General features: G+C 49.4%; 1 protein-coding gene across 2 annotated transcripts; it reads right to left on the reverse strand.

The window, feature by feature from the left end:
* Positions 1–2,660: 2,660 nt before the first annotated feature.
* Positions 2,661–22,091, reverse strand: CD83 (CD83 molecule). 2 transcript variants are annotated; one of them, XM_060614759.3, is made up of 5 exons: positions 21,893–22,091; positions 21,669–21,784; positions 8,034–8,247; positions 5,100–5,206; positions 2,661–3,794 (listed from the first exon to the last, which is right to left on the reverse strand). In XM_060614759.3, the coding sequence occupies exons 1-5, from the start codon at positions 21,927–21,929 to the stop codon at positions 3,669–3,671; spliced, it is 600 nt and encodes a 199-aa protein (XP_060470742.3). In that variant the 5' UTR covers positions 21,930–22,091; the 3' UTR covers positions 2,661–3,668. The 2 variants fall into 2 exon arrangements, with proteins under 2 accessions (XP_060470742.3, XP_060470741.3); XM_060614758.3 differs by having other exon boundaries at positions 2,661–3,797; positions 21,893–22,088.
* Between the last annotated feature and the right edge of the window lie 230 nt (positions 22,092–22,321).

Raw genomic sequence — 22,321 nt, forward strand, 5'->3', positions numbered from 1 at the left:
GTGCTGACAGCTCAGAGCCCAGAGCCTGCTTCGGATTCTGTGTCTCCCTCTCTCTCTGCCCCTCCCCCACTCATATTCTTTCTCTCTCTCTCTCTCTCCCCCCAAAAAATAAACATTAAAAAAATAAAAAAATTTTAAAAAGGCTCCAACCAAAGAACTGATGGATATTTTACCAATCAAGCAGATCACATCTGGCTCTGCAAACGCTCAGTTGTAAAACTATGAGGGATAATTGCTGTTGAATTAAGCAAACAGCTCCTGTTCTAGGAGTTTTAGGGTGTGGGCTATTTTACAAAGGAAAGATGGAGTATCAAACAATCAGCCGTTTAATCCAGCCGAAGAAAGTTGCCAATGAGGAGAGGGCAGGGGAACCATACGGAATGATTCTGAGACTCCCACTGTCTTTCAGCTATGGGGTCAAACACATAAGACTCACACACTCAATGTCCACAGGCTGTTACTGGATCCCTCCTCCTGCAACTCCAGCAAATAATCAGACTTTGTTGGGTTCTGTGAGCACAACTTTTTTTATGTTTTCTATGATGAAACCCGCGAAGAATTTTTACGAAAACAAAAACCATCGGCCTTCTTTTGGAAAGATGTGGAGCTGATATTCATGTCTGTATTTGTGTCTTGGGGTATCCCAAGGTAAAAATTTTTTAAGTTTATTTATTTATTTTGAGAGAGAGAGAGAGACGGAGGGAGGGAGAGAGAGAGAGAGCATAATTGGGGGAGGGGCAGAGAGGGAGAGAAAGAGTCCCAAGTAGGCTTCTTCTCACTGTTAGCACGGACCCCAACGGGGGGCTCAAACGCACCAACCGTGAGATCAGGACCTGAGCTGAAATCAAGAGTCGGCCACTTAACCAATTAAGCCACCCAGGCGCCCCTGAAGATGACATTGCTTTAACTGCGGAGCTAACTCCATAGACAAAGGAGGGCCCTGAGAATAAAGCTTTCCACGGCAGTGGTGAAAAAGAACAAATATGGTCCATGATCATCTACTTTGTTCAACGAAGGCAGTTCGCTCTCCTTGATGAATTCTGCCCTACCCACCTTACCCTTCTCTTTTTCACACACACACACACACACACACACCTTTTCTCATGCCAAAGACTAGGTGCGAAATGTCAAGTTGGATTTCAAATCTGCATTATGTTTTTAACTTGAGTCAGTTCAAGCTAATGAAAGGCGGCCCCTTCCCTGGTCTTTCCTGAACTATAACCTTAATGGCCATGAAAAATTTGGTTTCATTGGGTATTAATCCTTTGAAAGCAACATGACTCCCCCACCAATTCAATTCCTTCCTTTTAACAAAACCACTTTGTTCAAGATTCATGGTCACTGGCACCTTCTGTGTTGCCTCTTTGCTCTTTCTTGTTCCAAGATTATTCAACGGCTTACTATTTGCCAGATATCAGGCTCAGCCTTTAGATATATTATCTCATTTAATCTTCACAACAAACCTATTAGGCAGATACTGTCCTTATTCTTATTCTAAACATCTGCCAACTGAGGCTTAGAGAGGTCTGTCTCCTGCCCAGAGTGGCAAAAACTTGAGTGATGAATCTAGGCTTCAAACCTGGCTGAGTATGAACTCTGAGCTCTTAATGGCCATGCCAATGGTCTCCCCAGCGCTTCTGGTAAAGCATTTGAGAACGGAGTTAATTCCACTGAAGGGGAATCTACAGCTTTTGCAGAAATTTTATAAGCATTCATCTTCATAAAGAGCCATTTTCCAAAGAGGATTCATCTATGATGAAAAAAAGGACCTATGACACTTTTATAACTATTATAACCACTTGTCCTGGATTGTTCTTATCATTTTGAGGCTAATGGACCTATTTGAGAATCTTGAGTGAAACCCCACGAATCCCAGGTACAGGGACCCTGATTGTACACATCCTTCTGAAGTCACAACCCTCCCTCTTTCCACCCCTTTCTCCACCCCCGTGACCGGCAGTCATACATATGGCCAAGCTAATCATGTACTACCTAGTGGCAAGATGCAGGGGCATCCTTGGGCAGAAGGGGGCGCTGTTTCATAGAGGTCTACCTGCCATAAATGCTCTCCCTCTCAGAGGAAGGACTCAGCCAATGTTACACCTCTAGAATTTCACCTTGGGTTCTGGTTCTCAAACTACTTTACAGACATCCTAGCGCTTATCCCAAAGTTCTACGAGTAGTTTTAAATATAAAAAAGAAAAACACCCCTATTCGCATCCAGCCCCTTAATGGCATGAAGGCTATGACAAAAAAGCAAGAACACTGAAGCATCTTGCCCTTTCTTTCCCTCTCTAGTATCAGTGTGGACCATGCACACGCGACCAACGGGATAAAATCGCTTTAGAAAACAAGTAGGGAAAGGGCCCAGTTTGAGAAGAGTTACCCAACAACTGTCAAAATGTCAATGGAACATCCTGTGGACTCTCTTCTCCCCAGGGCCCCGTGATTCCTGTGTGTCCATATCTTGGAGTACTTTTGGCTTGGTGCTTCGCTGACCTGGTCTCCTCACTTCCCCAAAAGAACTCCTAGAAGACTATGGAAAGGTCTTATGTCTGGCCTTCTTTGTTTGGAATAATGGTAAACATGAGAATGAATGAAAAGCATTCTCTCATGCCCAGAACACCTCTGTAAGAATAAGGATAGTGACCCAATGGAGCTTCAAATTTTTATGGTGCTTTATGCTTTTTCAAAGCATTTTCACATACACTGTCACAATCAACTCATACAACCACCTTCTGGTTTACGACTGAGAAAAGAGAAATCACAAAGACCCTGCTCAAGATCATACAGCTTGGCAGTGGGACACCTGGGGTTGGAACCCAGATGGCATGGTTTGTCCGGCATTTTCGTCAGGGCATCAAATAGCTCACGATCCTGGGGTCATCCTCTCTGACTTCGTTCTCTCCATACTGAGGTCACTTGCGCTGTGAGCCTTGATATCTAACCGTAGACCCAGATTTCAAAAGGGGAGAAAAAAACCAGTCCTTCTTTGGCAGGAATCTACGGATATCAAAACAAATGTGGCATCTTCTTTATTGCTTCTTTACGTGGGTCTTTCCGGATGAAAAGGCTCCAGTGGGGAACAGCTCATCAACTTGTTACTTCTAGGTACACACAACGCTCCTTAGTAATAGCAGGGCCTTCACACCGGGCCATGATTCGCTAAATATCCCCCGCTGTCTCACAGTTTGGCCCGTCAACTTCTCCCAGACATAAAACATCTGGGCTAGCACAAGACAACACGGCAAACTCAGAGAGAGATGTTTCCCAGATGTGAAGAAGACCACGGTCCTCAAGAGTCTGTCACAGGGCCGGCTCTGGGCGTCCGTATTTCCCAAGACCCTCTTCTAGCTGCGTCTCGCCATAGCTTGTGTGGGACTGAAAAGAGTTCCGGGCGTTGACCAGAGAGCTGAATAAAATGCTAAGAAGTTAGCTGTGGAGAAGCAGAGAGCTTCCCTGCAGGCGGCCCCATGCTTCGTGGTCCTGCACCGGTTCCCAAAGTCCTGCTCACAAAGAGCAGGCTGTGACCTGCAGTTTCCGGAAGGACCTCCCGGGAAGGACGCCCTCTTCGGTGTGGGGCTCACTCCGCTTTTGTCCAGCGTGCCATCCGGGCACACCGCTGAGCTTTCTTCGACTTTAGAGAAAACCACCTGCAGAAATCCTGCTCATACCAGTTCCGTCTTGTGAAGAGTCGCTGGCTCCAAATGCTTATCTGGGGAGACAACTGGGAGGAAAGCTCGTTGCGTGCCCGGTTTAGAAAAATCTGGAAAAATACTCTGTTGTTGTGCAAACTTCTGAAAAATAAAAGAAGTGGAGACATGAACAATCGGGGAAATGCAACAGTGGACGCCTCAATTTAAGCTCCACTCGCTGACAGCGGGCTGCACAGCTCGTTCGGGAAGCCCTTGTTAGCCTAGTAGCTTCGCTCGCTCGACAAGTCGGCTTGTACTATTTCAGCCCCAAACTGTGACCAGGAGACGCACGGACTACAGACTGGGGCCATTTCCAGCCCCTACTGTTAGCTACCTGCATGGAAAATCAGTGCCCCCTGAAACAGGCATTTGCCAGCAAGAAACTCAAGTCATTCATTTTTTAAATTTACCCTCCAGTAACTCTAATCATCTTGTGTGCAAATGACCCTAATGACCCCAAATCGTAAGCTGATGGCTTATGTCCTCCACCGCGCCTAGCTTAATGCCTGTACCCACTAGGTGCTCACGGGAGTCTTTTTGACTGGCATCCAAAACAGCAACTGGAGAGATGAGTCCGTGGCCAGAGAGGCAAGGAAGTGAATACAGGGGGCCAGTGAGTGACAAGGCCCCGGGATAGCTCTTGGGTGAGATCTGTCCTGGCCCCTAAGTAGCCAGTCCTTCCTGATAGTATCGAGACATATGGGACAGATCACTTCCTAGGGGGTCAGGCCCAAAGCTGGCCTCGCTCCCTATAGCTTTGGTCTACCCAGGTAAGCAGCCATGCACAAAGAGGCTCAGGGTCTGTAAGCTGGAGCCTGCCACCAACAGTTCAAGGGCTACGGTCAAGGCCACTTCAGCACCGGCCGGCCATCTTCCACCCTAGGACACTGCCTGTATACCCTACTCCTCTGGCTTCTCAGGGCTAATTCCCAGGGAGTGGAGGCAAGCGCCAAAACTCTTAGAGGAGACCCCCCAGGAGGAAAGGGTTCAAGGTCAAGAGAAGGAGACCGATCTACCACCGTGCGGTGGGGCTGCGTCACTCGCCTACAGGCGGAGTCGTGCCTTTGCCCCAGGATGATGGCAAGTCAGAGCCACACTTGCCACCACCGTCACCACCAGGGCCTCTGGCGCCCTGGAAGGATCCTGTGGCAGGTCTCGAGCTTCCTTCACACACCCTACTTCGTTTTCTCTCGGCAGCTCTCTGTGCAGGGCAACCGGATTCAAAACAAGCCGGGCGCTTCCCGCACCGATCCTCACAGCGCGGACGCCTCAGCAGGTGCCCGGTTCACAGAAGAACATCTCTCGCCAGCATTACGGATTCACGCTATCTACCAAATATATTCGGATTGGCGCCCCCGGGCGATCTTTTAATCATAATACGTGTTTTTTTACGAAGATACTTACACAAGTGAAAATAATGAGTGTTAAGTAGAAAACGACCAGAGCCAACAGCAGTACAATCTCGGCTCTGTATTTCTGAAAAGTGTCTTCTTTGCGTTCCTTAGGGCATCCTTAAAAAAAAAAAGAGAGAGAGAGTAAAAATACGAAGCTGTTTAACAGAACTTTCCTACCGTGATAAAAAGCTAAGAATGCTTTGCTCTGGCTTTTCTTTTTTTTTCCCCAAGTCCTTCTTGTCTCCCATGCCTAACCGCACACGTCTGTGCATTCGGGAAGAACAATGCTAGTGACAGCGGTGACGGCGGTGGCCGGTGCTCACTCGCACCTGAGCCTGGCTGTGTGCGATGGGGCCGGCATACGGCATCTCGCTCAGGCTCTATTTCCTGGCTTTTCTGGTGCCTTTGCATCAGATGACACGCCATGTGTTGAAGCGTGAGCCTGCTTCATCTGTGCTGTGTAGAATGCTAGGTGTTCTCACCTCAGGAGGACTGGGGGGACGAAGGAACCGGGCAGGTGAGCCGCCCGGCTATTACTGAATGAGTCAACACGTTTTTGTAGAATCGTGAAATCTCCACCAAGGCTGGCGGCAAAGGTGGGCTAAGGGGCTCCCCGAGGGGCCGTCGAAGGCTGTGGCTGCAGCGCTTGGGGACGCAAAGGCAGGAAGAGACATGGAAGGGGACGGCCTCTTCTCACTCAGACATGACATCCGATGTGCGTTGTCTGGGATAGCCAGGTTGCCAAGCCTGCTTGAAGGCCCAGGCAGGGGCGGGTGGCATGCAGGTGACTGGGGGGGGGTGGGGGGGGACGATCCCCTGGGGCCACGAATGGTCCTTGAGAGAGCTGGCAACCTCTAAAGCTCGATTCAACATTTCACAAGTAGTATAGGGATGGGTTCTCAGTAGGGTCTGTGACTCGAGAAAGGGAAGGTTGAGAGCCTAACATTTATCCAGCACTCCGTGTACCTCAGGCACCGAACTAAGCATTTCAGTGCAATATCCCATTTAGCCTTCACGCGAGCCCATGCTGGAGAGGTTATTGCCCCCATTTTAGAGATGAGAGAACTGAGGTTTAGAGGCTGTGAGAGATGTGCCCAAGGGCACACACTAATGAGCCACAGAGCTCTTAAGTGAACCAGATCCAGGGGACTCTGGAGGAGTCTAACCACTGAACTTGTAGGCAACCTTGTCCTCAGCAGAGGAAAGGAAACCAGCCATTCTCTGTTCCTCTCCTCTCTGCTCTTCCCTGCAAGGTTGCTCTCATTTGTCAATCACCTCGCTGCAGATGCTGATTGACAGCCTGCCGTGTGCCAGATAGAGCGGAGAATAAAACAGATGCCAGGTCTGGGAGGTGCATGCAGACAGACAAAGCAGCATTAGGGGCTAGAGACTGAGAAGGGTGTAAGGTGTGTGTATATGTGTGTGTGTGTGTGTAACAGTGAACCAAATCCAAACACTGAGCTCTACACAGTGATCGTGTTCTTGTGAAAAAAGGAATATTATCCTAAGTCAGATTCCCTTCAGATTCCCAATAAAAGAAGAAAGCATTCCTGGCATAAACATCAGGAACTGTGTGACAACAACATGTTTGTCATTTCAAGCCCCAGCCACTAATGAGCGCTGGGCAAAAGTCAAATGCAAGGCATATTTTAAGCTACACAAAGAAAAATTCTGGGGGAAAACCCGAAGAGATAATCCTCCCCTTGGAGCTCAATTCTTGCGATTACTGCATAGAGCAAAAATGTGTATTCTGTCACTGGAACATTATTTTCTTGCTGTGCCCTTTTTCTTCGGCCTGAGTTGAGGCATCGGGCAATGTAGCCATCATAAATGGGAGGGAAATGCTGCGGCTCATCAGTTAAAAAGGTGGAAACATGATGCGGCCCCTCCTGGGCCAGATTAGAAAGATCCAAGGAGCAGAATATCATAGTCACCTGACGTATTCAGGACTACACTGTTTCTCTGTCCTCCGAAAATTCATCTCGGATACTTCCTATTCTTTGTAAATTTTTTAAAAATCTTTATTTATTTTTGATAAAGAGACGAGTGTGCACAGGGGAAGGGCAGACAGAGAGGGAGACGCAGAATCCGAAGCAGGCTCCAGGCCCCAGGCTGTCAGCACAGAGCCCCACGCGGGGCTCAAACCCACGAACCATGAGATGATAACCTGAGCCGAAGTCAGACGCTCAACCGACTGAGCCACCCAGGCGCCCCTTGGATACTTCCTATTTGTTTCAAAGGACTCTTGTATGAATAAACAACACCCAGATTGGTGGTTTGGCTACATTTGGCATCTACACAACTAGGGTGGATCTGTCTTTAGTGGGAAGGAGGGAAGGAAGGAAGGAAGGAAGGAAGGAAGGAAGGAAGGAAGGAAGAGGGAGGGAGAGAGGAAGGAAGGAAGGAAGGAAGGAAGGAAGGAAGGAAGGAAAGGAGGAAGGAAGGGAGAGGGAGGGAGGAAGAGAAGGAAAGAAGGAAGGAAGGAAGGAAGGAAGGAAGGAAGAGGGAGGAAGAGAAGGAAGGAAGGAAGGGAGGGAGGGAGGAAGGAAGGAAGGAAGAGGGAGGGAGGAAGAGAGGAAGGAAGGAAGGAAGGAAGGAAGGAAGGAAGGAAGGAAGGAAAGGAGGAAGGAAGGAAGAGGGAGGGAGGAAGAGAAGGAAGGAAGGAAGGGAGGGAGGGAGGAAGGAAGGAAGGAAGAGGGAGGGAGGGAGAGAGGAAGGAAGGAAGGAAGGAAGGAAGGAAGGAAGGAAGGAAGGAAGAAAGGAAGGAAAGAAGGTAGGAAGGGAGGGAGCAGAAAAAGTTATGACATTCTTATAGGAGAATTTAGCTTTTAGCCACACGATCCTAAGCTTCCAGTTGGACTCCAATAGAGAGGACGGAGTTTCGAGCCTATGCAAGTGCACACGCATCTTGCAAGAAGGAAACAGGCGCAGCAGATCACCTCACCTGTCACTTTCAAGGTCACAGTGCCGCTTTGGTTTCTCCGCCCTTCTGGCTCCTCCAGGATGCACCTGTATGTCCCTGAGTCGACACTGGTAGTGTTTTCAATCTTCAGGGAGTACAGCCTTTCACCGGAGGCTTCTAAGGAGCCATCCTTCTGCTGGTGGTACCACAGACCCTCCGGGGGCATCTCTATCCTTTCCTCGCCGTCGTCTGTAAGCTGTTGAAAAAGCATCACGCTGCATCAGGTTCCACTAACAGGACTTGGAAACACCGTCCTCACCCCGCATCAAGGTTCTGCCTCTTGTTTTCATAACATCCGTCCTCAACTATTTTTTTTTTAAACAAAACAGTATGTGTATGTGTGACCTTCAGGGGAGGAGGAGAAAATGTATGAAAATTCTGTAAGGCTGTATCTTTTCTGGCATAAGATCAGGCCTGCGCTTTACGATTCGGCGTATCCCAGCTTCCACCCCCTAATAAAGGACAGAGTGTTGTTGCTGCTGACAATAATGATGCGTCGATGAGGATTTGCGTGAATCACTTTGAGTGATATGTTGCTGCTGGTTGTTCTGTATTAAATGTCCTCTTGTTTTCTTCAGATACCCACTCACCCCCTGAATGATTCTTAGTTTTGTATCTCAGCCTCCCAACTCGAAGACCACTGCCAGACGGCTCGGCGGAAAGCACAGACATGCATGAGCAAATGCCTCCTGTAAACGGTCACCTTGTTCTTAAAAAACTGGGTATCTGTGGGGCCACCCATGATGTCACAGGGTGCACCACACTGACGCCCTAGCAGGGCAAGAAGACAGCCGACGGTGGTGCCCCAGGGAGACTTTTTGTGCCACATCACGCGACGGTCACACCAAGATGCACACAGAAGGACCGCGACCGCTTAAATCTTTGGACCCGGGACAGACCAGCTGGACTGGGGCAGATGCCCAATTCAGCCAACCGCCCGGCAGGGGTTCTCTGCCTGAACTATCTTCTTTGTTACGTCGGTGGGGTCTCTCCCTCACCTCTTACTTGACAGATTAGGCCACAACCGCATTCCCCATCAGTTTTTTTTTTCCCCCAGGTATATTTTTAATCTGCCTAATTAGCTCGCCCGTGCATCCTCCACCGAAATGTTTTCAAGCGTCCAAACCGGATTGACACAAAAGGAAGGCAAATCACCGTTCGTTCTCGTTCTCAGCGCTCAGCCCTCGCCCTTTGCTGGATGGCCGGGACCGCCAGGGAGCCTGGGACCCGGCGGCATCCCTCACGTGCCCCTAGAATGTGAGGGCGCCAAGGAGCCACCTCAGGGAATGACCCAGCGATCAGCAGGATTCCCTGTCGCTGCAGAATGTCATCTCCTGTCCTGGGAGCCGCCAGCTCCTCTCCCACTTTCCAGGCGATTCAGGGCGGAGGATCACTAACCAAGGAAGCAGGGGACGCCCAGTGAGGCCGAAGCAGCTCAGGAAGGGGCGTGCACACACGCACACACACACTACACACAAGCGCTATACACACACAACACGCTACACGCACTCCGTGGCTTCCCCTTCATTTACTACGCGAGGGAAGCGCGGAGCCCACAGCAGACCGGCTGGGCCCCGGGCGCTCGCGGACTCGGCGGAAGGACGGACGGACGGGCTGCAGAGACACCTGGCGGCGGAGCCACCACCGCTCCCGCCCCCGCCGCCACACGGCGCCCCGGCGAGCGGCTTTTCTCCCGCACCGCCTAGGAGAGTGGAGCCCATTGCTGGACGGTTCTTCTGGTGTCGAAAGGTCCTTTCCTAAATAATCAAGGATCTACAGCCTCGGGGCTTCAGGGCTTCAAAAATGGAGCAGAGAAACGAGGAGCGGCCGAGGAGGCCGAGAAAGAGCTAGAGGCATCCAATGGGCGCCAGAACGCATCTCCTTTAGCCCGGGGTTCCCCCTTCAGGCCTAATTACACCTCGAACTGCAGCCTCCCGGCGCGCTCCCGCCCCGCCCCTCCCCGCCCCTCCCCTGGCCGGGGCGGTTCGGCTCCCCCTACAGGGGCTGGTGGGGGGCCGGCGGCCGGGACCCTCGGGGCGCCCGCTCGGCCCTCACCCCGCCACGAAGCCACTCCTCCAGGCTTTCTTTTCAGAATTAACCTCTAAATATGTCAATTGCAGAGTTATTTCTAACACAGTTCACCGGACTCTGTCTTGCTAGAACTCCTGCGTCCGAAAGGGCAGAAATTTGGTGGCAGCAATCATTCTGAGGTTACCTATCCCCGGTTTTCTCCTTGGGGGCCTCTGGTCCCGTTCAGCGATCCCTGATCCCTCCCTCAACTCGGAAAGATCCCATCTTGAAAGTCAAGATCAAAACCGCAGACCCTTCCGGAGGGGGTGGGAACAGAACCTGTGGTCCCGTTATCCTGCCGGCTGCCAAGCTGGCCGAAGCCAGCGTGCAGGTGATCAGAAACGGCGGGCGGTGGCCGCCTGTCTTTTGGCCGAAAAGAATTTCACTTTAACATTCAGTGGTAAGGAGCGCCTAGGTGGCTCAGTCCGTTAAGCGGCTGGCTTCCGCTCAGGCCGTGATCTCACAGTTCGTGAGTTCGAGCCCCGCACTGATAGCTCCAAGCCTGCTCATGATTCTGTCTCCCTCTCTCTTTCTGAAAAATAAATACACATTTAAAAAAAAAAAAAAATCAGTAGTAACAGCGAGAAGTAGTTTATTTGGTGGTCAGATTTCCGTGAGCCTCTGGCAAAACCTCCAGTGGGTCTCCAGTTACTTTTCAAATAGAAAAACAAAGGCAGAGCGAGGTCATGAGAAAGACAGAAGATAGAAGTAGGGGAAGGAAAGGCAAAACAAAGGACCCCAAAGCAACCTGCAGAATTGTGATTTACTGACCCATCACAGCCATCAGCGGGATGGTGGCAAAATACCTCAAATGTCGTGGGGCCATCTTCCAATGGCCTCTTCCTGGGTCTTCCTGAAAGACCCAGAACACTGGGAGAACTACTCACTGAACTTGGGAACTCTTGCCTAAGTAATGAGCACGGCCTTTGCCGATGACTAACTATAGCAAAAGGAACCTTCTGTGAATTCACACAATGCACCCGGAAATATTTCAGAACGCTCCCTCCTGGCTTCAAGTTGTAGATGCATACACAATGCCTATTCCCCCTTCTCTATGCCATTTCAAGATAGATCTTGTCATGTGACTCCATCTGGGCAGTGTGGGATTTGCCTACAGCTGCAAAAATAGTTGTAGTTTTTATGTTAACATAGCATGCTCAAAATGCAAGCAGGCATTAGCAGTACCAGGAGACTTTTTATGCAAAAGTTCAAATCATTAACTTCAGTTCTGGGGCCCGGCAGCTAGCACACCGCGAGATCAGGGGAGTCCCTTGTGGCAAAAGCAGCACCGTTCAAGAACCAAAGGAGCATTCCAGAAAGAGGTAAACTGACCAGCCAGCAAATGGGCCATCCTCAACTGTGTTTCATGAGTTCTTGTAAGCATTTGAGCTGGCTCGAAATCAACCACTGGCAAAGAACAGCTCTTTAAACATTCCAAAGCTGAAAGTGTTTCATTGCCTCTCTGCGAAGGCATTTTAGGAAATAGTAATTTATAACAAAAGGAACCCTCGGATTCATTCACAGCGAAGCATAATTGATGGGAACTATTTAATGCGCACTTTCCAAAGCTAATATTGTAGTGCGCTAAACCACAACACGATTTGCGCAAATTAATTCCTCAAAAGAGTCATCCCAATTATGTTTTAAAAATCCACGCTCCGTGCATTAACTCTGATGCGGACAATTCTATAGTTTTGATTGGATTAGAGAAGGGTAAAATATAGGACATCTCATTTTCAGAAAACCTAGGGACTTTTGATTTGCCTCAAGGCCTTCAATGTGACTAAACAATTTAAGTAACCTATTCTTTCTCTAAAATGGAGATTTGACCTTAAGGAAACCACAAGCCCCAAATTAAGTAAACTCTTTAATTTGCTGAATACTAAAGCAAGCAAATACAAGTACGTACTAATTTTAAGGGCATGTGAATTAAAGTTTGTTGTTTTTTTTAAATGATGGACAAATTGGAACTAGAACAAAAGAAATATGTTTGAAACTGAACTGATATTTCTGTCAAAAACCCTACTGTGGAAAATTATGTTTTTTAATTTAAATAATTTGATCCAAATATATGCTCACCTTCTAGATTGCCATATTTGAATATAAGAGAGCAACAGTTCCGGGGGTGCCTGGGTGGCTCAGTTGGTTAAGCATCCGACTCTTGATGTCGGCTCAGGTCATGATCTCATAGTTTGTGAGTTCGAGCCCCGCATCGGGCTCTATGCTGACAGTGTGGAGCCTGCTCGAGATTCTCTCTCCCTCTCTCCCCCTCTCTCTCTCCTCCCTCTCTCCCTCTACCCCTCTCCCCAGCTCATATGCATGCACTCTCTCTAAAATAAAATTTAAAAAAAAAAGTTTTTAAAAAGGAAGAGATTTTCTTGAGGGGCAAAATGTGTGTGTATATATACGCATATATATATATTGAATCCAACAGTTTGAATAAACATATTTAAAGGTATGGACTTTATGTATTTAAAAGTGGTATGAAAGTAATCTGATATATTCCAATCACATTGAACAGCTTTTTCTTTATTGCATTTCTCATGCACTAACTTTCATGTACCTTGGTTTCTAACTCAATTAAAGTGCCAATATAATCCCCATTCATCATAAAAACAGCTCTTTATAACGTGCAAAATAGTTTGGCTCGGAGGTTGATGTCATAATGAGGGTAGAATGTATGCGCATTAACATCGTTTTTTTCTAAGTGTAGTTTTATTGGAAAAATGATTTTCCACTTTGAAATTTACTGGGTCTAACAGACAGAGTTGAATTTATGGCTGCTAAGAGAGTTATGAGTATGGCAGAGGCAACATAATTAAGAGCACAGGCTTTGGAGTCGATCAGACCTGGAAGCAAACCCCGGCCTCACCACGGCTAAGATCTGCTCTTGGCCAACTGACCGAACAGCTCTCGGGCTTCCGTCTGCTCCACAGACACGGGGTGGGGGTGGGAGTGGGGGGAATCGTATCCCCCAAGGGGAGTGAGAAGACACGCATGATGAGGGGCGTGGATGGTACAAAACAGTGTCTGTTGATCGCACAGAGAGCCCTAAATGTCTTACTCTTCTCTCTCATGTTCCCAGCCCCGGTTTCACTCAGCTTCTAAAGAGTTCCCAGCGCACTGGGATTATTCAAAACGCATTTGCTGAGTGAATGAGTGAATTAAAAAAAAAAAAAAAAATGAGAGTTATAAGGGCACTGGCTTTGGAATCAAAGGCGTGAAGTCCTTCAATTTGTGGTCCATTAGCTGGGTCACCCGTGGTAAGCCACCCGCTCTCTGGGTCTTGTTTCCACACCTGTAACTTTCTCACTTGCTCTGTGGAGTGATTTAAAGTGCCAAAGGAGAGAATACATGAAAGCGCTTTACAAATGCTAGCGTGGGTAATGGAAGTTGTTATTATACCTGAGAGCCATCCACTCGCCCATGCTCTCATTCTTTACCGCTGATACGTCCCGTCTCCTCCCTGGCAAAGTTGTTCTAGAAGTCCCAACATCTGCTCTAGAGAGGAATTATTTTTCTAGCCCCCGCGTGTCCACAAAATATCCACAACACTCCGAACTGTCTCCAGCACCGTGACAATAAATGCGGCAACACCCTCCGGCACTGGGATTTGACCAGTGTCCGTGCCGAGCGTCCTTCATCCACGTGCGTCCTGTGGGTCCCGCTGGACCTGGAAGAGGCCCTCTTAGGAGCTGTGACTCACATCGTACACAGGGATGGCATCTGGTTCTACAGGAGGCACGCGTGACTCAGGCGTGACGCCCGTGACCGGAGAGACTGGTTCTGACGACCACATGACCCCACCAAAGCCACTTAAATATAACCAGACATTCGTTGAGCTATTAGAAGAGAGGCACAATCTTGTCCTTCGCCCATGACCCTGAGAGGGTACACAGGACTGCCGTCACTGGCTACTATCTCACTGCCGTGGGGAGGCTGATGAGAAACCCAGTATGAAGAAAGGAAGAGTTGAGGGACAGAAAGACACCAGGTCCCGGGGATATTTAAGGACCCCTAAATCCAGCTGTCTTTGCTTCTTATGCTGCCGAAACAAAGCACCCCAAACCGAGGGACTTAAAGTAACAGGATCTTTTCGGAACCCTCCTGCACTGCTGGTGGGAATGCAAACTGGTGCAGCCACTGTGGAAAACAGTGTGGCGGTGCCTCAAAAAGTTAAAAATAGAAAGATCACATGCTCCAGTAATTCTACTGCTGGGTATTTACGTGGAGAATACCACAATGCCAATTGGAAGAGATTGACGCGCCCCCGTGTTTATTGCACCGTTATTTACAACAGCCAAATGACAGAAGCAGCCCAAGTATCCCTCGATAGATGCATGGATAAAGCAGATAGGATATAGATACACAATGGAATATTATCAGCCACAAAGAAGAAGGAGATCTTGCCACTTGCAGCAACACGGATGGATCTGGAGGGTATAATGCCAAGTGAAATAAGTCAGTCAGAGAAAGACAAAATACCATGTGATTTCACTCCTATGTGGAGTTTAAGAAACAACATGAACGAACAAAGAAAAAAAGAGACAGACAAAAGAGCCGACTCTTAACCATAGAGAACAAACGGATGGTTATCAGAGGGGAGGGGGGTAAAGTAGGGGTAAAATGGGTAAAATAGGGGAAGGGGATTAAGGGTACCCTTATCATGAGGAGCATTGAGTCACGTATAGAACTGTTGAATCATTCTATTACACGCCTGAAATTGATATGACACTGTAGGATAACTAGACGGGAATTGGAAATTTTTTAATAAAATTATAAAAATAAACAGGGGCGCCTGGGTGGCTCAGTCGGTTAAGCATCCGACTTCAGCTCAGGTCACGATCTCACCGTCCGTGAGTTCAAGCCCCACGTCGGGCTCTGGGCTGATGGCTCAGAGCCTGGAGCCTGCTTCCGGTTCTGTGTCTCCCTCTCTCTCTGCCCCTCCCCCGTTCATGCTCTGTCTCTCTCTGTCTCAAAAATAAATAAATGTTAAAAAAAATTTAAAATAAAATAAAATAAAATAAACAACTGTATTCTCTCACAGTTCTAGAGGTCAAAAGCCGACAAGCAAGGTGCTGACAGGGCTGTGCTCCCTCTGAAGGCTCTAGGGAAGAATCTGTTTCATGCCTCGTTCCTGAAGCTTCTGGCATTGCTGGCCATCCTTGTCATTCCTTGGCTTGTGGACACATGCACTCGTTTCTGCCTGCACCCTCACATGGTGTCCTCCCTGGGTGTCTCTATCTGTCTATCCTTTTTCTCTTCTTCTAAGGACACCAGTCACTGGATTAGTGACACCAGTCACTTATCCAGTGTGACCTCACTTTAAATTGCTTGCATCTGCAAAGACCCTATTTCCATATAAGGTCACTTCACAAATACCAGGGATAATCTTTCTGTGGGACACAATTCTACTCACAGTACCAGACGTAACTGGAGTGTGAATTATCATTTTAAAGCTTTTTTCCATTTCAATTATGTAAACCAATATATTCCCTTTATGTGAAGCTAGATTTTTTAATATCGTTTATTTTTATTTGTTTATTTCGAGAGGGTGACTCAGACAGCATGAGTCAGGGAGGCACAGAGAGAAAGGAACAGAGAGAATTCCAAGCAGACTCCTTGGGGTCAGCAAGGAGCCCGACGCGGGGCTCGAACTCACGAACCGTGAGATCGTGACCTGAGTCGACATCAAGAGTCAGGTGCTCAACCAACTGAGCCACCCAGGTGGCTACTTGAAGCTACCTTTGACGGGATTACAATGCTTTGCAAGTAAAGAGTCCTACCTGGTAGGGGCACTGTGAACCACCCCAGAAATAAATGTGGCATGGGGGGCACTGTCTCCACACGGCTCCAGGCTGTAGACCAGTCCTGCTTGCCTCTTGGGCTCAGATGCTCCCCACAACCCCAGGAATGAGACATCCAGGACTAATCTGATTCAGAATCTTTGTGCCCCAGAACTGACCCAGCGTGATCCAACATGATTACGAATTGTGTATGGCAACTGGCCTCCCTCTTTCCCCGTAGGTGTTCCCCACCTGGACCTATAATCCTAAACAACTACCCGCTCTTCTGGAATCTCTCATCTCTTAGAGAATTGGGACAAGAACAGACTGGGTGATGCTCCACAAAAACATGAAGCTTATTAAAAGCCTTGGGCTCCCAATCCTGTACCACTCTTACAGGACCCCACAGGAGCGTTAGCCAACGGCATCCCAGTGCAAGAACAAAAACCCAAGGTAGGTTTGTGGGTGTTCTTTGAATCTCAGGGAAGTCCTCATGTCTAGCTCTGGTTTGAGCTAGGGCTTTTGGTAGAAAATTTGCGGTTATCACTGGAGTAGCCAGGAAAAGATTATGCAAACAATTTTAGACGGAGAAACCCTTTTTTAGGTAGAATCTCTTTTTAGCTCTGCCTCCCCTTTTCACTAAGACCTTCCCTTACATCACTGTGACCTTCTCACTTCCTCTTTTTTGTGTAGTGACATAACCAAATACAGAACTAAGATAATGTGGTTCTCACATGACCTAAATCCCCCTTTTATTCATGGAAAACAAGTGTTTGATTTCATTCCATTCCACTCCCAGCTGCCTTCTTCCTCTCTACTCTCCTGCACACTGAAAGATTTGAGCAACTTCTCTCTGATTCATCATTGTCCCAAAGTCTCGACGAGGAACCAATCCCAGTGGGCTGAGGCTTCTATGGCCCCTATGAGGTGGCCACGTGCTGGGCTGCCCAGTCCTCTGTAGAACCACGGGGACACGACTGGTGACCATGAATGAAGGGAAGGGACATCTGAGAAATGTGTTGAAGTCTCGGCTGAGTTACCCTGATTGTCTTTTGCAATCGAGCGAGAAAACGCCTCCCTCGGAGACCCATCTTCGAGGATGAATCACAGCCTGTGTTTCCCCACAAGAAATAATCTTTTCTCTACAAATGCGTGCCATTACATCACCCTCTTTGCTTAAAAACTTTCAGTGACGCCTTGCTGCTGAAAGGAGTTCAAGGCATTGTAACTGGGCATTCAAGGTTCTTCACCATCAGTTCCAAGCCTTCTCTGTAACATCTGCCAGCCCTCTTCTATATAACTCTCCCTTCCAGATCACTGGTCACCCCACTGGCTCCCCCAAAATGCTTGTGGATTCCTTTTCCATGCCTTTGCTCAAGACGGTCCTTTGGCCAAAGTCCCGTGTTGATTAGGATGGGCCAGCGTGAGGCCCAGGACTTGGAACGCACTCGGGACCCAGAAATCTTTACTAATGAAACTGTGAATGTAAGGGCCATCTGAAAACCAACTTTATGTCTTTCACGGTTTGGCCGAGGGTAAAGGCCACCAAAGTGAGTCAGCCAGGCCAAGCGGTGTAGGTGCCAATGTGGGCAGCGTGATTTTTCTGTGACACTGACGCACTGCTTTCGCGTTTCAATGTTTCAGTGCTTCTGTGTTTACTATAGGAATGCTTCCTTCTCCTCCCAAAGACATGCTCTTAAATCTCATCTTACAGCAGATAAAATTCTAGAATCAAGGACCTGTAGTGAGCGGCACACCCTGGCTCCTTCACGGGTCCATCCGCATTTGTGGCTGCACGGGTTACATCCGCCCAGACCACTCATCCGCTCCAGCCCCCACCGAGGGACCCCGGTTTCCTCAGCGCCTCCTGGCTTTGTGGTCCGCCATCACACAAGCCGGCAGAGACACAAAATACAAATACACTGAATGGGAAGTCAGCAACGTACACGGACAGCAGCTTCATCACAAAACAAGGACAAGCAAGATGTGCGTGGTGACTAGCCTGGAACTTTGGAAGGAGCCTCACACAAGCCATTCACCTGCTCTCTGACAGCTCCCTTGGTTCAGGGGATAACCCATGATCCCTTGTCGCTCTTACAAACCCAAGACTGACTTCTGAAATCCGTCTTACTTCCCCTTTCTCCCTTCCTTTGGAAATCATCTGAAAAGGGCATGTGTCTTGTGACACATCTCTTGTCTTCAACCCCGCAGTGTCACCCAAGGTTGACACTATATATCCTCTTTCGTTATGCATCAGCGTAGGCTGTCAGGGCTCCCGGCATGACTCCAGATGGTACTACATCTCCCTGATAAATAACCCCTCACTATCACCAGTTGCGAACATCACCAAGCCCAAACACTGCGTCCAGGGGCATCCTCTCCCTGCAAACCTAGTGCAGCCGCATTGAAGACAGTGTGAACCCACTTGTGCTCGGCGCGGAGCACAGAGGTAGCCCTTTCATGGGATGCTCTTACTCCTGGAAGACATGGGATGGTGCCACGCCCTCTTACACAAGACACTCAACAGCCGGCGGGAGAGCGTGCTGGACCAAGTCTGTCTGCATATTTTCTCAAAATCCCTCCCGAAACAAACACAGTCAGGTCACGACTTTCAAAGCTAAACTCAGCTACTAGCTTGACGGGTATGTGTATTCATGTTTCTATTTCTTCCTAAGCATCTACTTTGCCTTAACCGGTACAATACAGGAAAGGACAAGAGGAGGGCCCATTGTTGGATCCCAGTTAGAAGGGCACTGGTCCACGGGAAATAAAAGCTGGGTTCACAGGAAGAGGGCTATCTCTGCCCACCCTTTGCTCCACCTACAGCCCCCTGTGTTATATTAAGCCTCCTCACCCCCGCCCCTCACCGTACCTCTCTTTATCCAGAGAGGATAAAATGCACACTGTTTCTTCCTCACTCGCCCTAATGTCACAAACACGAATTGGACGCCCTCTGCGCGGAGTCTTTTGGTAAAAGGCACATGAGAAGAAACACATGGTTTCCATGGGTCCTCTGGTAATCACAAGTAATCACTGCCAGTTGGACAGTGGCAGGATGCCCTATGGTTGTGGGAGAACCAAGGGGCACATGGAATTTTACCTTGTGACTCATTATAACCGCAATTGTGATACGCAGAAGTCCTGAGAGAATGTGATTCAATCTGGTGGATGATAAAAACAAAAACAAAAACAAGAACAAAAACAACACGCTAAGGGACTCTGCTTCACTCGCCCAGCGCGTAGCCCACAACTGCGCAAAGCGGTTTGACGAACCACACTAGTGATGGCTAGACAGGTGACAGGAGCAAGGCGGGTTGAGGTCACCGGGTTTAAATTTCTCCTTTTACAGCCACCTCTGCGCTGAAACATTTTACAAAAAAAAAAAAAAAAAGTTGTGTGGGGGAAAAAGAAAAACAATAACCAGATGCTTAATCTTCTGGAGAACCAAGTACTTCAGTCTCCCACCACTGACCTTATTTCCAGAATACTCTATCCATTTGTGTTGTACAAACACAATCGATGCGGAAGTGTAATTACTGGGCTGGAAAATAATAAATATCTACAGAACATGCTGAGGCCTGTTAAAAAGTACTTGAAGGAACAATGCGTTTCATTTTCAAGGTAGCTGAATAGTTTATGGGCAGAACACAGCTTTCCTATTCCCCCCGCGACTCGATCACTGTTTCCCTCTTTAAAAAAAAAAAAAAAAAATTACTATGGCATGATCTTTCAATGACCCTATTCCATGAACCAAAAGAAAAAAGAAAATGCCAAGAGACTGTTGTCATTTAAACAAAAAAAATCAGTTTTGAGAGACCTTCAGGGTAAATCATGCAAGAACCTTGTTCAATAAACAAGCTCATGCATTATAGAGTTACATCATCAGCTGACATCCAAGGAGGAGCCAAAGGTTAATGGCTACGGTTTACTGCATCATTCCAAATGACCTTGTGCAAGATTTACCTTGACAACTATTTGAACTTTACAGTCTGAAATTCCATCTACTTGTTTCATGAGTACTTTTTAATTACTCCCCTGGGGATAGTCTTTTTTTTTTTTTTTTTTTTTATTCCTCTCTGGAAGGGATCATGGTTTCATGTTTTGCCCCTTCTTTAAGGTAGCTAAGTCCCTGCCTGGCTAGACCAAGGACTTTTCTATTCTTTACCCTAAGTAACAGAGGTGGAAACCAGAGAACTCAGGCTAAGGAATCAGACTACTTGGTTCGAATCCCCCTTTCTCATTTAGCCAAGCTGTATAACAGTGAGTGGCTTCCTTCACTCCCTAAGGCTCAGTTTCCTCATCTGTAAAATGGGAACAGCAGTAGCGGTACAGATCTCTTAAGTCCATTGGAAGGACTGACACAGATAATGCATGTAAATATTTACCCCGGAGGCTGGCACACAGTGAGCACTCAAATAATAATGTCTTCACAATATTTTTGCTTCAATGCTGTTGCTTTTACCAGAACAATCTTGGAAGTGTTATGTTCTCTGATCCCACAGTGAATGAAGTGGAAACCAAGTAGGAATAATAACAGACGTGCTTTCCTACACAATACAGTGCTCCAAGGCAGCAAAAGTATATCTAGTGCACATACCTCACCGAGTGCCAGCCTGAATTCACTGAGCACCTTCCCAACTGGCCGGGCAAACACTGGGTGCTGCGTGGAATTCACAAAAACAGGGGTGCAGCACCGTCCCAGGGAAAGAGGCCATCTGGTCCGGAGAGGACACACACACACACACACAAACCTGTCCTATACTGCCTTGCTAAATGGCCAGATACACGTGCAGGTTCGTAAAGCATCTTTCTTTTGGAGGGCAGAACAAAGGCCTGCATTCTGCAGAAAGCAACGAACACAGAGATTTCTTCTAGGATGCTAAATCAGAGCCGCGGAGTAAGGCTAGGATATCACGCGCCCTCGGCTGAACCTGGAGGTGCTGTTGTGGCAGAACCTCATTAGGGGAGGTGGACAAAAGACCAGGGACTGCGGGGCTGTGCGAAGCTGCTGGAACCGCGGTCCTAGCCTCTGAAAATGTTCCAGTTGAGGAACTCTTTAAAGAAGCCGCGGTGCAACTCAATTCTCCTATGGGGGAAGGGGGGGGGGGGCACAGTGACGCTGGTTCTTACTTGCGTGGGTGCTGCTCACGCCCCCCCCCCAGACGCCCACGCCCCCAGGCTGGGCCCCTCAGGACTGTCGGAGCGCCAAGCAGCATGGACAAGCTAGGGGACAGGGTAACCCAGAAAGCGGATGCCAGACGACTCCCATCTGGGACACAAGCCTAGAGCACATTGGACGATCTCTTAGTGGCCTTCTCTCAACGTGCCTGTTCCTCCCTCCCCGGCCCCGAATTAGGGACCCCACAGTCCCCCAAACCTCAGAAATCAGAAATCTGGGGGGCATTCCTACTGTCCGATATCCAAATCTGCCCTGGCTGCTTTCTCCTGGCCACAACCACAGGTGGCGTCCAGAATTCATCCAAATCAGCGAGTCTCTGCGCTTCCAAAGCGTCTTACTTGGATCATTCATCTCAGGCCACCTCTAGGGGCAGGGGGGGAATTAGGTCCTTGGGGAACATAAGCTAAGTCGCCTTGTCGCTAGATGCGGGTGGCGCGGGGTGGGGGTGAGGAAGGCGTGCGGGAAGGCGCGGTATTCGGAGGCTAGCCGCGGTTACAGAGGGTCGCCAGCCCAAGGGAGGCGGTCCCCGCAGCCTCCAACCGGGCTGGCCGAGCCCTAGCCCGCGGGCATCGCCGCGCTTACCTTGGTCCAGAAGACCGTGTAGGGGACCTGCGGGTCCCAGTGGGCGGTGCACGGCAAGTCCACGTCCTCGGAACAAGCCACCTTCACCACCCGCGCCGCGGGCGCCAGGCTGCAGGCTGCAAGAGGGACAGAGAGAGCGGCGTGAGCCAGCGAGAGAAGGGGGTGGGGGTGGGGGGGAGGTCGCCAGGACCCGGTGGGGAGGCGACAGGCGTCTGGAGCCCTACCGCAGCTCAGGAGCAGGAGCCGGAGGCCGCGCGACATGGCTGGAGACGGCCGGCCTGTGGCGCGCTCCGCGGCGCCGCTCTCTTTGTACCCGCGCGCACCGGGACTTCCCCGGGCGCTGGGCTGGGGGAATCCCCGGCGGGGCGGCGGAAGCGGACGGCGCGGCTCCCCCCGCCCCCCACCCTCCGGCGCCGGCCACCCGCGGGCCGCCCCGCCCCGCCCCCGCCCCGCCCCCGCGCGCCCGGAGCCCGCGTGGCTGCCGCAGCCGCGGGGCCGCGGCGATCGCAACCCGCGCGGAACGCGGCGCGCTGGGGCTTTGCAGACGGCGCGGGCGCGCGTGACACCGCGCCGCTGACCACCCCCCATCCCCCCCACCTCGGCCGGCGGGAGCGAGGCCAGCCCCGGGGTGTTCCGTTCTGTGCACGGACACG

This window comes from Panthera onca, chromosome B2 (assembly GCF_046562875.1).
Source record: "Panthera onca isolate mPanOnc1 chromosome B2, mPanOnc1 haplotype 2, whole genome shotgun sequence".
NCBI lineage: Eukaryota > Metazoa > Chordata > Mammalia > Carnivora > Felidae > Panthera > Panthera onca.

What these genes read in the sequence shown, in the direction of transcription:
- CD83 (XM_060614758.3), bottom strand. Translation starts at nt 21,929, where the DNA reads ATGTCGCGCGGCCTCCGGCTCCTGCTCCTGAGCTGCG. An exon ending in GCTCCTGCTCCTGAGCTGCG is followed by an intron (nt 21,785 to 21,892) that starts GTAGGGCTCCAG and finishes TCCCTCTTGCAG; the next exon opens with CCTGCAGCCTGGCGCCCGCG. An exon ending in CACTCATTATTTTCACTTGT is followed by an intron (nt 3,798 to 5,099) that starts GTAAGTATCTTC and finishes TTTATTTTTCAG; the next exon opens with AAGTTTGCACAACAACAGAG.